Source organism: Bubalus kerabau, chromosome 7 (assembly GCF_029407905.1).
Source record: "Bubalus kerabau isolate K-KA32 ecotype Philippines breed swamp buffalo chromosome 7, PCC_UOA_SB_1v2, whole genome shotgun sequence".
Classification (NCBI taxonomy): Eukaryota; Metazoa; Chordata; class Mammalia; order Artiodactyla; family Bovidae; genus Bubalus; species Bubalus kerabau.
The window spans coordinates 92,842,318-92,855,384 of NC_073630.1; the positions used below are offsets into that span (position 1 = coordinate 92,842,318).

General features: G+C 39.4%; 1 protein-coding gene across 1 annotated transcript in view; it reads right to left on the reverse strand.

The window, feature by feature from the left end:
- Positions 1 to 13,067, reverse strand: part of RASSF6 (Ras association domain family member 6) — an 88,081-nt gene that overhangs the window by 17,065 nt on the left and 57,949 nt on the right. The window contains exons 3-4 of the mRNA XM_055587418.1: positions 8,824 to 8,902; positions 4,312 to 4,451 (exon numbers count right to left, since the gene is read on the reverse strand). Of these exons, the coding sequence (XP_055443393.1) occupies positions 4,312 to 4,451; positions 8,824 to 8,902 (219 nt within the window). The remainder of the gene's footprint in view (positions 1 to 4,311; positions 4,452 to 8,823; positions 8,903 to 13,067) is intronic.

The window sequence follows — 13,067 nt, forward strand, 5'->3', positions numbered from 1 at the left end:
AGATCAATCCTGGGTGTTCTTTGGAAGGAATGATGCTAAAGCTGAAACTCCAGTACTTTGGCCACCTCATGCGAAGAGTTGACTCATTGGAAAAGACTCTGATGCTGGGAGGGATTGCGGGCAGGAGGAGAAGGGGACGACAGAGGATGAGATGGCTGGATGTCATCACTGACTCGATGGACATGAGTTTAAGTGAACTCCGGGACTTGGTGATGGACAGGGAGGCCTGGCGTGCTGCAATTCAAGGGGTTGCAAATAGTAGGACACAACTGAGCTACTGAACTGAACTGAACTGGCCTGAAAGGATGGCAATCAGAGTGAGGGTGTCTAGAACTGAATTGAAACAGAATATAATACTTTAGGGACTTCCCAGGTGGCGCTAGTGGTAAAGAAAGTGAAAGTGAAGTTGCTCAGTCGTGTCCGACTCTTTGCCACCCCATCGACTGTAGCCTACCAGGCTCATCTGTCCATGGGATTTTCCAGGCAATAGTACTGCAGTGGATTGCCATTCCTGCCTGCAAATGGAAGAAACTTAAGAGACACAGGTTTGATCCCTGGGTCAGGAAGATCCCCTGGAGGAGGGCATGGCAACCCATTCCAGTATTCTTGCCTGGAGAATACCATGGACAGAGGAGCCTGGTGGGCTATGGTCCATAGGGTCACAAAGAGTTGGACACAACTGAGTGACTTAGCACTCATGCACACATAATACTTCGGTGGGACTGCCTCCCACTAGGGAACAAGAAGTCAAGGAACAGTTAATTCAAATTGTGCTGCACATTCTGCCTAACTGTTCAGCTGGTTCCCACAAAAGCTTCTTGGATAATTAATCACAATTGAATCAATTGAATCTAATCTTGCTCATTTGTGGGACAGGAGTGGGGTCATATTCTGACAATTTTTACTCACCAGAAAAATATGATATCCTGCAAATATGCACTTCAAATATTCTCCCAGTAAGTCTCATTACTGTGGTAAAGAGCAAGCAAAGTTTTCAAGGGTGGTCTTTCTCAACTTGAAACAAAAAGAGATAGATTTTTTTTTTTCTGGTCATGCCACACAGCATATGGGATCTTAGTTCCCCATCCAGGGATTGAACCCATGCCCCCTGCATTGGAGGCTCAGAGTCTTAACCACCAGACTTCCAGGGAAGTCCCTAAAAGAGATAATTTATCTTTCGTTCACAGCATTATTCTGATAAAAAACGAAAAAGGCAAATGGATTTTATGGAAGGCAACTCATGAGAATATTAATTTATAATCTTCCATAGAATATTGAAAGGTATTAATATACCTTGTCTACTTGGGCTCTTGAAACTCATTCTCAGGTTCAGGGTTTCTAGGAATAAGTGTTTTGAATTTTAATTTGGAAAATTAAAAAAATATATCTTGGGATACACATTCAAAATCATGATAGCTTAATGTGATAATTTAGGTAGCTTACTGCATTTCCTTGACATCTCCCCATAATGTCTCATACTAATTAACTTTTCATGATTCAACTAATTAAAACGCATCAAATGGAGCTGACTGCTCCGAGAACTTTGCAATGAGTTCTTAGGCAATATGAAGAATGATAGCTAATTTTGCCAAATTCATATCTTGTATAGTTTCCTAAAAGTAGGACCCAGGGTAATTTCTACTTTTAAATGATGTTCCTAGTCATTTAGAACCACCAGCTCATCAATCACTTAGTACCTGAAGGTGAAGGATATAGGATTTCATCAGATTGCCTAAGTCTGTGGTTTCCCTTCTGCTGTTTCATAAGTGCTGGACTCTTTGTCCTTTGATAGCTTGGATGGGACACTAATCAGAAGTGGTAGATGGAGAAAAAGTTCACACAGCAGAGCAGAAGCATTTAACCATCAGGATTCTGAGGGTTTCATTCAATACTATATTTTGAGTCCTGTCTTTGTGCTGGCTCAGTGGTGAGCATGGGGATAAAAATGAGTAAGGCATGCTCCTTACCCATGAGGAGCTCATAGATTAGAGAGGGAGGCAGGTATATGAAAATTCAATTAACAGTGTGCTCTGAAAGTGACATAGAAAAGTTGTCAGTGCACCTACTACAGATCAAAGGGTCAGAAAAGGCTTTCTGGAGAAAATGTTACCGACCTGAATCTTAAAAGACTGGTGGAAGAGTCTAGCAAGTGGATATTGAGAAGCAGGTAGGCGTCTAGGCAGAGTCAGGGAAGTAAGAGACTACATGACACGTGTAGGCAATTACCAAATGTTCAGAATTATGATAACATTTGAGAAAGGCTGGCAAGGTACAACTTGTGGGACTTCTGTGTTTCTCCAAGGGAAAAGTAGGGCTTCCTTGAAGGTGATATGGTATAACCTTGGTTATGGACAAAGGTCAGATTGAGGAAAAGGTCCTGGCTGCTCTCTCTCCATCCTCTGTCCTGCTGGAACTCCAGCTCATCTAGTTATGCATGGAAGGGTGGATGAAGAGAAGGATTGATATCTCCATGAATATATAAAAGAAAGATGCATTAGAAAGCCAATGATTGAAAATGAAGGTAAAAAGGGAGGGAGGGAAGAAGAAAACAAGATTTATATGTGTGTTAGTTGGTCAGTTGTATCCAACTCTTCATGACCCTGAAGACTGTAGCCTGCCAGGCTCCTCTGACATGATATTCTCCAGGCAACAATACTGGAGTGGGCTGCCATTCCCTTTGCCAGGAGATCTTCCCAACACAGGGATAGAACTTGGGTCCCTTGTATTGCAGGTGAATTCTTTACTGTCTGAGCTACCAGGGAAGCCTAAACATTGTAAACGATAATGAAAATATCTATCAACTCTACTTATGTCTTCAAGGTACAGTTGAGAGAGTCATTTCCTAGGCAGGTTGATAAGACGTCTAGGTGTCCCAAGGAGAGAGGGGTCTAGAATTCTCAAGGAGGAAAAAAGGACAAACTTTTTTATCCCTCTACATTCTTTAGGATTATGTATCCTGCCTGAGGACAGTCTCTGGATTAAATCTTCTGGCTAATCCTGTTATCTTAAAATGTAAATTATGGGAGTAGGTCTGGTGAGGTCTTTACAACCTCCAGACATTCTTTTGATTCATTGGAGAGGATATAACTCCATTGCTAACACTAGCAAGTGGGTACTCTTTCTACCCCCTTCTGATGTCTATGTCAGAAGATTTCTCTATCTCCTTTATACTTTAATAAAACTTTATTATACAAAAGCTCTGAGTGATCCAGCCTTGTCTCTGGCCCCAGATTGAATTCTTCTCCTCTGGAGGCCAAGGATCCCGGCGTCTTTGCATGATTCAGCAACAACTTTTCACAGTCACATAGACCTGAACAGGCAACTGTTTTGTGCATGTATTGTACTTCACCTGTACTTTGTCCTGATCCTGTTTAATGGGACACAGCAATCAGATGGAACATAAGTCTCTTTTCCAGAAAGCAGGAAAAGCCCTTTGTTCCATGAAAAGGGGAAATTTAAATTTCATCCTCCTTTTTGCTGATAAGCACAGGGCTAATGAATTACTTTGCCAACAAAGGTCCTTCTAGTCAAGGCTATGGTTTTTCCAGTGGTCATGTATGGATGTGCGAGTTGGACTGTGAAGAAGGCTGAGCGCCGAAGAATTGATGCTTTTGAACTGTGGTGTTGGAGAAGACTCTTGAGAGTCCCTTGGACTGCAAGGAGATCCAACCAGTCCATTCTAAAAGAGATCAGTCCTGGGATTTCATTGGAAGGACTGACGCTAAAGCTGAAACTCCAATACTTTGGCCACCTGATGTGAAGAGTTGACTCATTGGAAAAGACTCTGATGCTGGGAAGGATTGGAGGTGGGAGGAGAAGGGGACGACAGAGGATGAGATGGCTGGATGGCATCACCGACTCGATGGACATGAGTTTGAGCGAAATCTGGGCGTTGGTAATGGACAGGGAGGCCTGGCGTGCTGCGATTCGTGGGGTTGCAAAGAGTCAGACACGACTGAGCAACTGAACTGAACTGAACTGAATGAAATTTTGCCTGTATCTCTTATCTATTCTAGTGAAAGAATGAAGGCTCCCAGAAGAGAAGGACTACAACAGAGAGGTCAAGGGCACAGACTCTGGTGCCCACAGACCTGAGGTCCAGTCCAGCTCTGCTGGGTGGTAACCGGGTCTCTCGCACAAACTACCTAACCTCTCAGAGCCCTGGTTTCTGAACACCTACATTCTAGAGTTCCTGGGGGATTAAATGAGATTGGATATAAGCTTTAGAGCTTTCATCTTCAAGAGTGTGCACAAGAAAGATAATTATGAAGATCATTTCCTAAGGAAGTAAAACAATAAAAGCTAGCTCACCTTTTGGAAAAAGCTCCTGGTGACTCCAGCACACTGAAAGAAGGGATTTGTTTCTCATCTTGTATTTTCAGCTGGATAGGCCGTTTTACTCCCCAGAAAATGTCCAACGTTCCTTCAACAATTAGCTTACCATCTTCAGTCTAGGGAAGAAGTCAAACATTGCTTTTGTATTATTTACAAAAGGTAAAATTTTTAACTGAAGGTGTAGAAATTAAGTCTGTAAGACATCCTGACAGCTAAAAAAAAATTCCCAGGTGGGATTATTTGGCTTTTAAATTTATCTACAGAACAATCCTATTTCTGAAACATTCTTTTATTTTTAAAAACAGTGACAACCAGCAGAGTAAGTCATAATGATGACGACATGTACACCAGAGGGCACAGTATGCTAAAATGTTTTCTGAACTCTTGATTCTTCAATTAAGTGGAAGTTTAATTCTCTAATTCTGTTTAACTTAAAATTAAAGGAAAATTAAAGCTGTGCTGTAGTAGAAATCTGAATAGCATTGATCAGTTTAGTGGTTGTTTTCTCATTTCTGAAGAGGAAAAATTTAACTCACACACTTATTATACAGAAAAAGTGAAATAATATATGTAAAAAGGTGCAAAATGCTTGACATGATTTTTTTGAAAAAATCAATAGCACTTAATCTCTTTTAAGTTGGAAATATAATAAAAGAAGGAAATTCCATGCAAACAAAGAAAAACTAGTAAACAGGATTGAACACTTACTCATTCTCTGAGTGTAAATATTAATATCTAAGCACATTCACAAAGAATGTATTTTCTAATTCATTTCTCTCTTGTATATGCAAAAGTCTCTTATTAAAGTAGAGTTACATTATTATAATAAATTTGAAAAATAGAAACATATTTCATCTATTCAATAACCACTATAACATCCAATAGCTACTTGTTATTATGAAAAATCAATTATTATGAAAACATAAATGACTCAATTCCTATTTGAATGTGTAATGAAGACTCCAGACTGTAGAATCAGATAGCCCTGTGTTTTAACTGTGGCTTTGCTACTTCCTAGCTGTATGATTTTGGACAAAATGTCAAATACCTTTAAACCTGGGCTGTTTCTTCTGAAGAATTAAATCATAACAGTCCCTGAATCATAGGAGCTGATATTTAAAGTGCTCAGTAAATGTTGTTGCTTATTATTTCTTTGGCTGATAAACCTACTTTGGAGTCACTCCTGAAACAAAGTTTTGCTCTTTTTCCCACTTTTGAGTCCACATTTCAGATTATTGTGAGGTCAGGCACTTATCAATTCTTAATATGCTATGTGCTGTGCTTAGTCACTCAGTTATGTCCTACTCCTTGCAACTCCATGGACTGCAGCCCACCAGGCTTCTCTGTCCGTGGGGATTCTCCAGGCAAGAAGACTGGAGTGGGTTGTAATGCCCTCCTCCATGGGAATGAACCAGGGATCAAACTCAGGTCTTCCTGCATTGCAGGCAGATTCTTTACCTCTGAGCCACCAGGGAAGCCCCAGTTCTTAATAACCAAACACAATTTGCTCTCTGAAATGGCAGTACATGATGCAGGGCCTGCATGTGAGTTATTGATGTATGCCATCTTTCCTTGGCCTAATTATACTTCCATGAATCCCTTATATCAAAAGCTCATAGAATAACTGATCTTCTCAGGTTATCTAATTTTTGCTTTCAAGAAGAAATACTCCAACTATAATCAGACAATGAGGTTTTCTCATATAAGGAATATGAGAATATTTTTTAATTTCAGAAAACATCTCTTTTGAAATTAACTACATAAATTATCCCTGAAGGTTTCGTTGCACGTCTGTAGTCTCATTGCCTTAATTGTTAGGCCTTTTCTCATGTAGATCTACACCGATATCCTTGGTGACCTCAATGATCTTTACATGCCATCTCTAAACTGGTAGCTCCCAATTTTAGATCTCCAGCCCAAACCTTAACCTTTCCCCTAAACTTCAGCTTTCAGATTTGATGTCAAATTTAATATGATCCCAGTTAACTCTTGAAATTTCTCTCTAAACATTTTCCTTTCCCAGCCTTCCCCATCTTGTTAAATATCACTCCCATTCTTCCAGTTGCTCAGATCAACATCGTTACAGTCACCAGTAATCTTTCTTTCATTCTGAACATCTCCAAATCCAATACATTAGCCAATCTGATTAGCTTGACCTTAAAAATATATCCCTGATATGGCTATGCTCACCATGTGCACTACCACAGATCTGGTCTATGCCATTTTCATTGTTTGCCAGATTATTGCAGTAGTGTCTCTGTGGTCTACCTCATTCTTCTCTTGTCCCTCTATGTATTCCTACTAGCTAGAGAGACTGTTTTTAAATGAATCTTTAGATCATATCTCAACACCTCGGGGGCTTCTCATCTCACTTCAAGCACAAGCTGAAGTCTCCACAGTGATCTACAAGCCCCCCCATGCTCTAGCGCCCTCTCCTTCTCAGTTCTTTCTCTAGCTTCCTTACTCTCTACCTGTCCATTCTCACAAGGTTCCTGGCACACTGGCTTCCCTGCTGTTCCTCAGTTACACCAGCCAGGACCTTGATTCAGACTGCTGTCTGTACCCAGAATGCATGTCCTACAGACCTCTGCAAGGTTAGCATCCTGATACCTTTCAATCTTTGGTCAAATGTTCTTCTTTATCCATCCACTTAGATTCCTGAGCCTTCTTCCCTGATTTGCTCTCCTCCACAGCCTGTTCACCATCTAATACACAATTTACTTTTTTGCTTTTTTCTATCTACTAAAATGTAACGAGCGTGAATGCAGGACATTCTCTAGTTTTTTCATTTTTGTCTCTAGCTTTTAGAACAGTGTCTGCTGTGTTGTAAACAATAAATAGTCATTGCATTAATTAATCAGAGATTAAGAAAGCTGATGTTATTCCACGCACTGCCCCTTTGAACCGTGTCCATCACTACAACTAAGTAAGAGACTTGGAAAATTCTGGATTCTAATTTTATTGTCAGCAAGTAAAGATGAAAAGATTAAGCAGTCTGATATTCTCACTATATACTTTAATTCATGCGGTTTAAAAAATTATGTAAGACACAAGACTTTATTTTAAAAAATCAAATGGCTTTTGTAAATTGAGCACCAATTCACAGAATAGAAAGGACATGCCTCAATTCATATGCTTGTCACATCAAAATTCAAAATTTTCCTAAAGGAAACATGAAAACTGTTGAATTACAATCTAAAATAATTTCCTTAAAGTTTTGATCTTTTCCTAAAGTTTATATTTTTACAGTTATGCATTTTACTGATCTAAGATATAGGACAATATTGAAATAATTTTAAATTAGGCCATTTAGAAAACTTAGGCCCATTTCTTTATAAAAGGATTAGCTACTTCCTGCTTCTGTAGAAAATTACATTTGGGAGGGGAATTGAAATGTCTGATCAAACTAAATCATTTAGGCTCACTAGTAAAGGCCAAAGAGGCTTATAAATTTCCTTCTGTCCCAAATGCCAAGGGTGGCATAAAGTCAATGCTGTACCATCACATCTGAAAATCTAAACATAGGTAGACAGTTCTAATGTCCCCTAGGACCAGGAAGGTATTGTAAAGATGTGAAGTGAGTCCCATTAGAATACAAGACTGAGTAGGGAGACCTGTAGAGAGTAACGTATTAAAGAAAATCTAAGGTCACTTGATACAGTAGCCTAACCGTTGCCCCCTTAAAAATGCTTGCTAGATTCAGGACTTTGGTAAATTATTTGTAAGATAGAGTTCTAATGGAATTGCTGTTCAAAAGATATTCATACTCTGTTTTTAAAGTAGAAAGCAAATATGTCGTTAAAGTTACTTTACATGTTTGTCCATTCCAAAAAATACTTAGAAATTTACAGATGTTTCAGGACTAGGATTTTCAGTATAGTCTAAAACTAAAATTATTCCCCTGTTTTCCCCAGACCATTTGTATTATGGACTTCAACTTATCCTGACTTCTCTGTACTTTTACAGAATTTTTTTTTTTTTCCCTGTGAATCAATCTTCTTTGGTGGCTCAACTGGTAAAGAATCTGCCTGCAATGCATGAGACCCAGGTTTGATCCTTGGGTCAGGAATATCCTCTGGAGAAGAAAATGGCTTACCCACTCCAGTATTCCTGCCTGGAGAATTCCATGGACAGGGGAGCCTTGTGGACTACAGTCCATGGGGTCATAAAACAGCATGACTGAATGACTAACACACACATACATGTGCCAGAAACCTCCCTGGGTGCTGGCTGGCAATACAGCAGATGCGGCCTACCCTCAGAAAGCTTGTAGTTTTGGGGTTTCCCTAGTAGCTCAGCTGGTGAAGAATCCGCCTGCAATGCAGGAGACCCCCAGTTCGATTCCTGGGTCAGGAAGATGCGCTGGAGAAGGATAGGTTATCCACTCCAGTATTCTGGCCTGGAGAATTCCATGGACTATAAGTCGCAAAGAGTCGGACTGAGTGACTTTCACTTTCAAACTGTATTGCATTTCTTTGACGAGCTTACCTGTCCATATAAAATATGCAGATTTTTCTGGTTCCTATAAAAGAAGTTATAGGTCTTCAGTAAAGAATTAAGTTGTTCCCTGAAAAATAAATTACATTCACTTACACTCAGTCTTAGACTCTTTAATGGTAAAAGGCAATAATGATGCTTTCAACTCATAAAGGTATGAGATAGAATGAAATGGTTCAATGGAATCTTTACTATTCTGTCATTTTAATGAAAGTCATTGAAAGCTGAAACCTTCTTAGGACATCACCAAATGTTGAAGGTGTTAATTCATAAATAAATAACCAAAGTAAAACAAACAAAATCTGACCTTTAGATGGTTATTTTCCCTTGGTGAAGATATGTATGAATAATTTCCAAGTTGAATTTGATTTTTTAAAAGTTCTTCAAATTTTTCTGTAATGAAGAAATGACTGGCTGCAAAAGTTTGAATTGAATATAAAATCTAAAGCAGTGGTTCTCAACCTGTTTAAGTCACAGTATCCTTTGAAACCCTGATGAAAGCTTTGGCTTCCCTATGTGGGGGAAGAAACCTATATATAGACACATAGTTTTGCATATACAATGTGTGCTAATTTATGTGCTGTTTTGAAAGATTTTCTTGATAAACAAGGAAGGAGTCATTTTCCACATGGTTTAAATATAGATTCTTTTTATCTGACAGTAACAAACTGATATTTAAAAGTATTCTTTGTCTATAATTCTAGAGTAAAAGAGAATTCCCTGGCAGTCCGGTGGTTAGGACTCCAGGCTTTCACTGCTGAGGGCCCAGGTTCAATACCTGGCTGGGGAACTAAGATGCCACAAGCCATGTGACTCAGCCAGAATAAAACCCCCAATTCTGGAGTATATACACCAATATATTTAGAGTAGGTAGGTAGGATAGTATAGTAGGTAGGATTTGAGAGGACTTTATTATTATTTTTTTTTCTACTGTCATCTCTGTTGTCAAGGTCTTCCATTTCTTTTCTTTTTTTAAATTTTGAGTTAGTTTTATTTTGACAGCTAGCAACTAAAATAAAAATATTTTCATACAAGAAAAATAAATACATAACCAAAAGATGGAAAATAACTCCAGACAAAGCAGTGAGGAGAGTATTCTGTAGCAGGAGGCAGCCATAAAGTAGATTTTATTTCACATTTCCTTTTTTGTGTTACAACAATTTAATCAACTTAAGTTCATCAACTAGTATGTGCCTGACCCTGTGTTACCCGCTTGGGGGGTGCGGGGTCGGGTGGGCGCAGCACCGGTTCAGGAGCCATTGTTGTTCCCAAGCATCTCACCTTTGTGGGAGATAGGCTCTGGCAGTGGGAACATTGGTTCCTGCCACACCTCCATCCTTCTCTGGGCCACTATGGCTCAAGATGCTTGTCTCATTCACCTCCCCCTCTGGCCTCTGTCAGCCTGTTGGTTTAAGCTACCTTCTCTCATCTGGCTTATGGCAGCAATCTCTTAAAAGCCTCCCTGTATTTGTTGTCTATTCTCAACAGCAGGAGTAATTTTAATGTAAAGCCAATAGCCTCTCTCCTTTCCTCAGAACTCTTTAATATTTCTCATTATTACAATATAAGTCAATATCCTTCCAACAACTTCAAAGGCCAGCTTTAATCTGGTTCTGCTTCTCTCTCCTTCACTTATTGCACCCTAGCCACTGGCCTCCTTGATGTTCCTTGAGTACTCCAGGCACATTCTCACCCCAGAGCCTTTGTACCTGCTGAACTTTTATCCAGAATGACCTCCAGCCTGCTATCACACTGTCCTGCATTCGTTTTATTTAACTATTTCCTCCAAAGTCACCTTCTCAAAGAGTCCTTCCTTATAACCAAATCTGAAAATTTGCCTTCTCCCAACATTCATATCTTGCTTTCCTCCTTACTTCTGCCCCTTGGTCACCATCTAACCTTGTATATATTCTACTTATTTATCTAACATTCTATCTCCTCCACTAGACTGTAGCTCCAAGAGAATAAGCCTGTTTTTATATTTTGTTCATGCTGTATTTCATGTGCCTGGAAGAGAGCATGGCAAATAGTAAGAACTCAACAAATACTGGTTGAATGAAATGATCAGAAAAAAATATTATTCAGAAAATAAAACTAAACATATCAAAGGGTGAAAAGTTCTTTTATATCATCAGTTTTAGGGGGGAGATAGCTCATGATATTAAATTTTCAGGTATAGTAATTGCTAAAATCCCTTTGATATTTAACATCTGTCTCCTTCTCATAAGAATCCTGGCTCCATGAGGGCAGGGATTTTGGTCTGTTTTATTCATTGCTGTCTTCCCAGTGATTAGAGCATAGCCTTGCTCATGGTAGGCTCTTATGAATACTGATCGACAGAATTCATGTATATTGATTTTTATGTTTGAGATCATATAAACATACTTTACTTTGCCAACAAAGGTCCGTCTAGTCAAGGCTATGGTTTTTCCAGTGGTCATGCATGGATGTGAGAGTTGGACTGTGAAGAAGGCTGAGTGCCGAAGAATTGATGCTTTTGAACTGTGGTGTTGGAGAAGACTCTTGAGAGTCCCTTGGACTGCAAGGAGATCCAACCAGTCCATTTTGAAGGAGATCAGCCCTGGGTGTTCTTTGGAAGGAATGATGCTGAAGCTGAAACTCCAGTACTTTGGCCACCTCATGCGAAGAGTTGACTCATTGGAAAAGACTCTGATGCTGGGAGGGATTGGGGACAGGAGAAGGGGACAACAGAGAATGAGATCTCTGGATGGCATCACCGACTCGATGGACTTGAGTCTGAACTCCGGGAGTTGGTGATGGACAGGGAGGCCTGGCATGCTGCGATTCATGGGGTCGCAAAGAGTCGGACAAGACTGAGCGACTGAACTGAACTGAACTGAAACATACTTTCCATTTGACTTTTCTCACTTGTAATTTTTAATGTACCTATTTCTAAGGATCAAGATACTCCACACACATACCATAAAAAATTTTCTGCAGAATTACTTTATGCTACTGTACCATTTCCCAACTGGCATACTTTAGAATTCTAGTGTTGATGAATATTTCTGTTTTAAATATCACTGAGCACACAAGGGATTTTATTTCATTGAAGCCACTGCTGTGGGATAGTTCCTAAAATCTAACATACTGGTAAAGAGCATGAACACTTTTATAGCTTTCATTATGGTGCCAGGGTCACATATGGAAATTTCCAGTTCACTTGGGATGCAAATCCTGATATGCTAAGCTGTGAGAATTGTAATACAAGCAAATGAATTTTTACATAATCTTGTTCCCTCAGCTTCTGTTTCTGATAAAACTGCATGATAAGGAATGGTACATGTATCCTTCAAAGTATTTACCTGTTTAATTAGAAAGATTATTCTCTGGGAACAAGCTCTTTGGAAAATGTTTCTATGTCTGAAAAGAATCAGACTAAATCTTTCTCCACAGAAATAAGTCTCCATATGACCCATGGAGTCAGCAAACTGGTTCCCAGGACACCAGTTTTTATAAATAAATTTTATTGGAATACAGCCACACTAAATTGGTTTGCTAATTGTCTGTAGCTGCTCTCCTTCTATAATTGCAGAGCTGGGTGATTGTGACACAAACCATATGGTCCACGAAGCCTAAAATACATATTATCTGACCCTTTACTGAGGTATTTGGTTAACCCATAAACTGTGTGTAACACGAGGTAACTGAAGACCACAGATACCGTACATATTTTCCTCACCACAGGCAGGACCTTTCTGATGCCACAATGGCACTTTGAAGGATTTTGGCAGGCAGAATAAGGGAAGAGTTTGGTAGAATAGTGTTGGGATAAAATTGGGTAGGTTAATGGTGCAATAAAGTGAGGAATTAGAAAATTCAGAAGTTAGGTGAACGGCTATAGTAACGGTGAATGCATTCCAAATATTAAAACCTCATCACGTTTTTATCCTGTGGACATTACCCGAGGAACTTTTTAAAGATGATTAGCTTATGCACCTGATGAAACAATGGACCTAATACAATACTGGGAATACAATATAGCCTACAACATTCAAATTCAACTTTTTTGGGCAACCAGGCCACAAGGAACTGAAGAAATTATTGTCAAATTAATTATTTTTTATCTGATGAATGGTTCAAATTTTGTCCTCTAAGAGAAGACCTGTCCTAATGGTCATTCATTCATACACTTGCTGTGTGAACACAATAAAGAGGTCTCAGTCATACTCTGAGGATGAGTGAGAGCTTCAAGGAGTTGGTGCTGCCTGTTT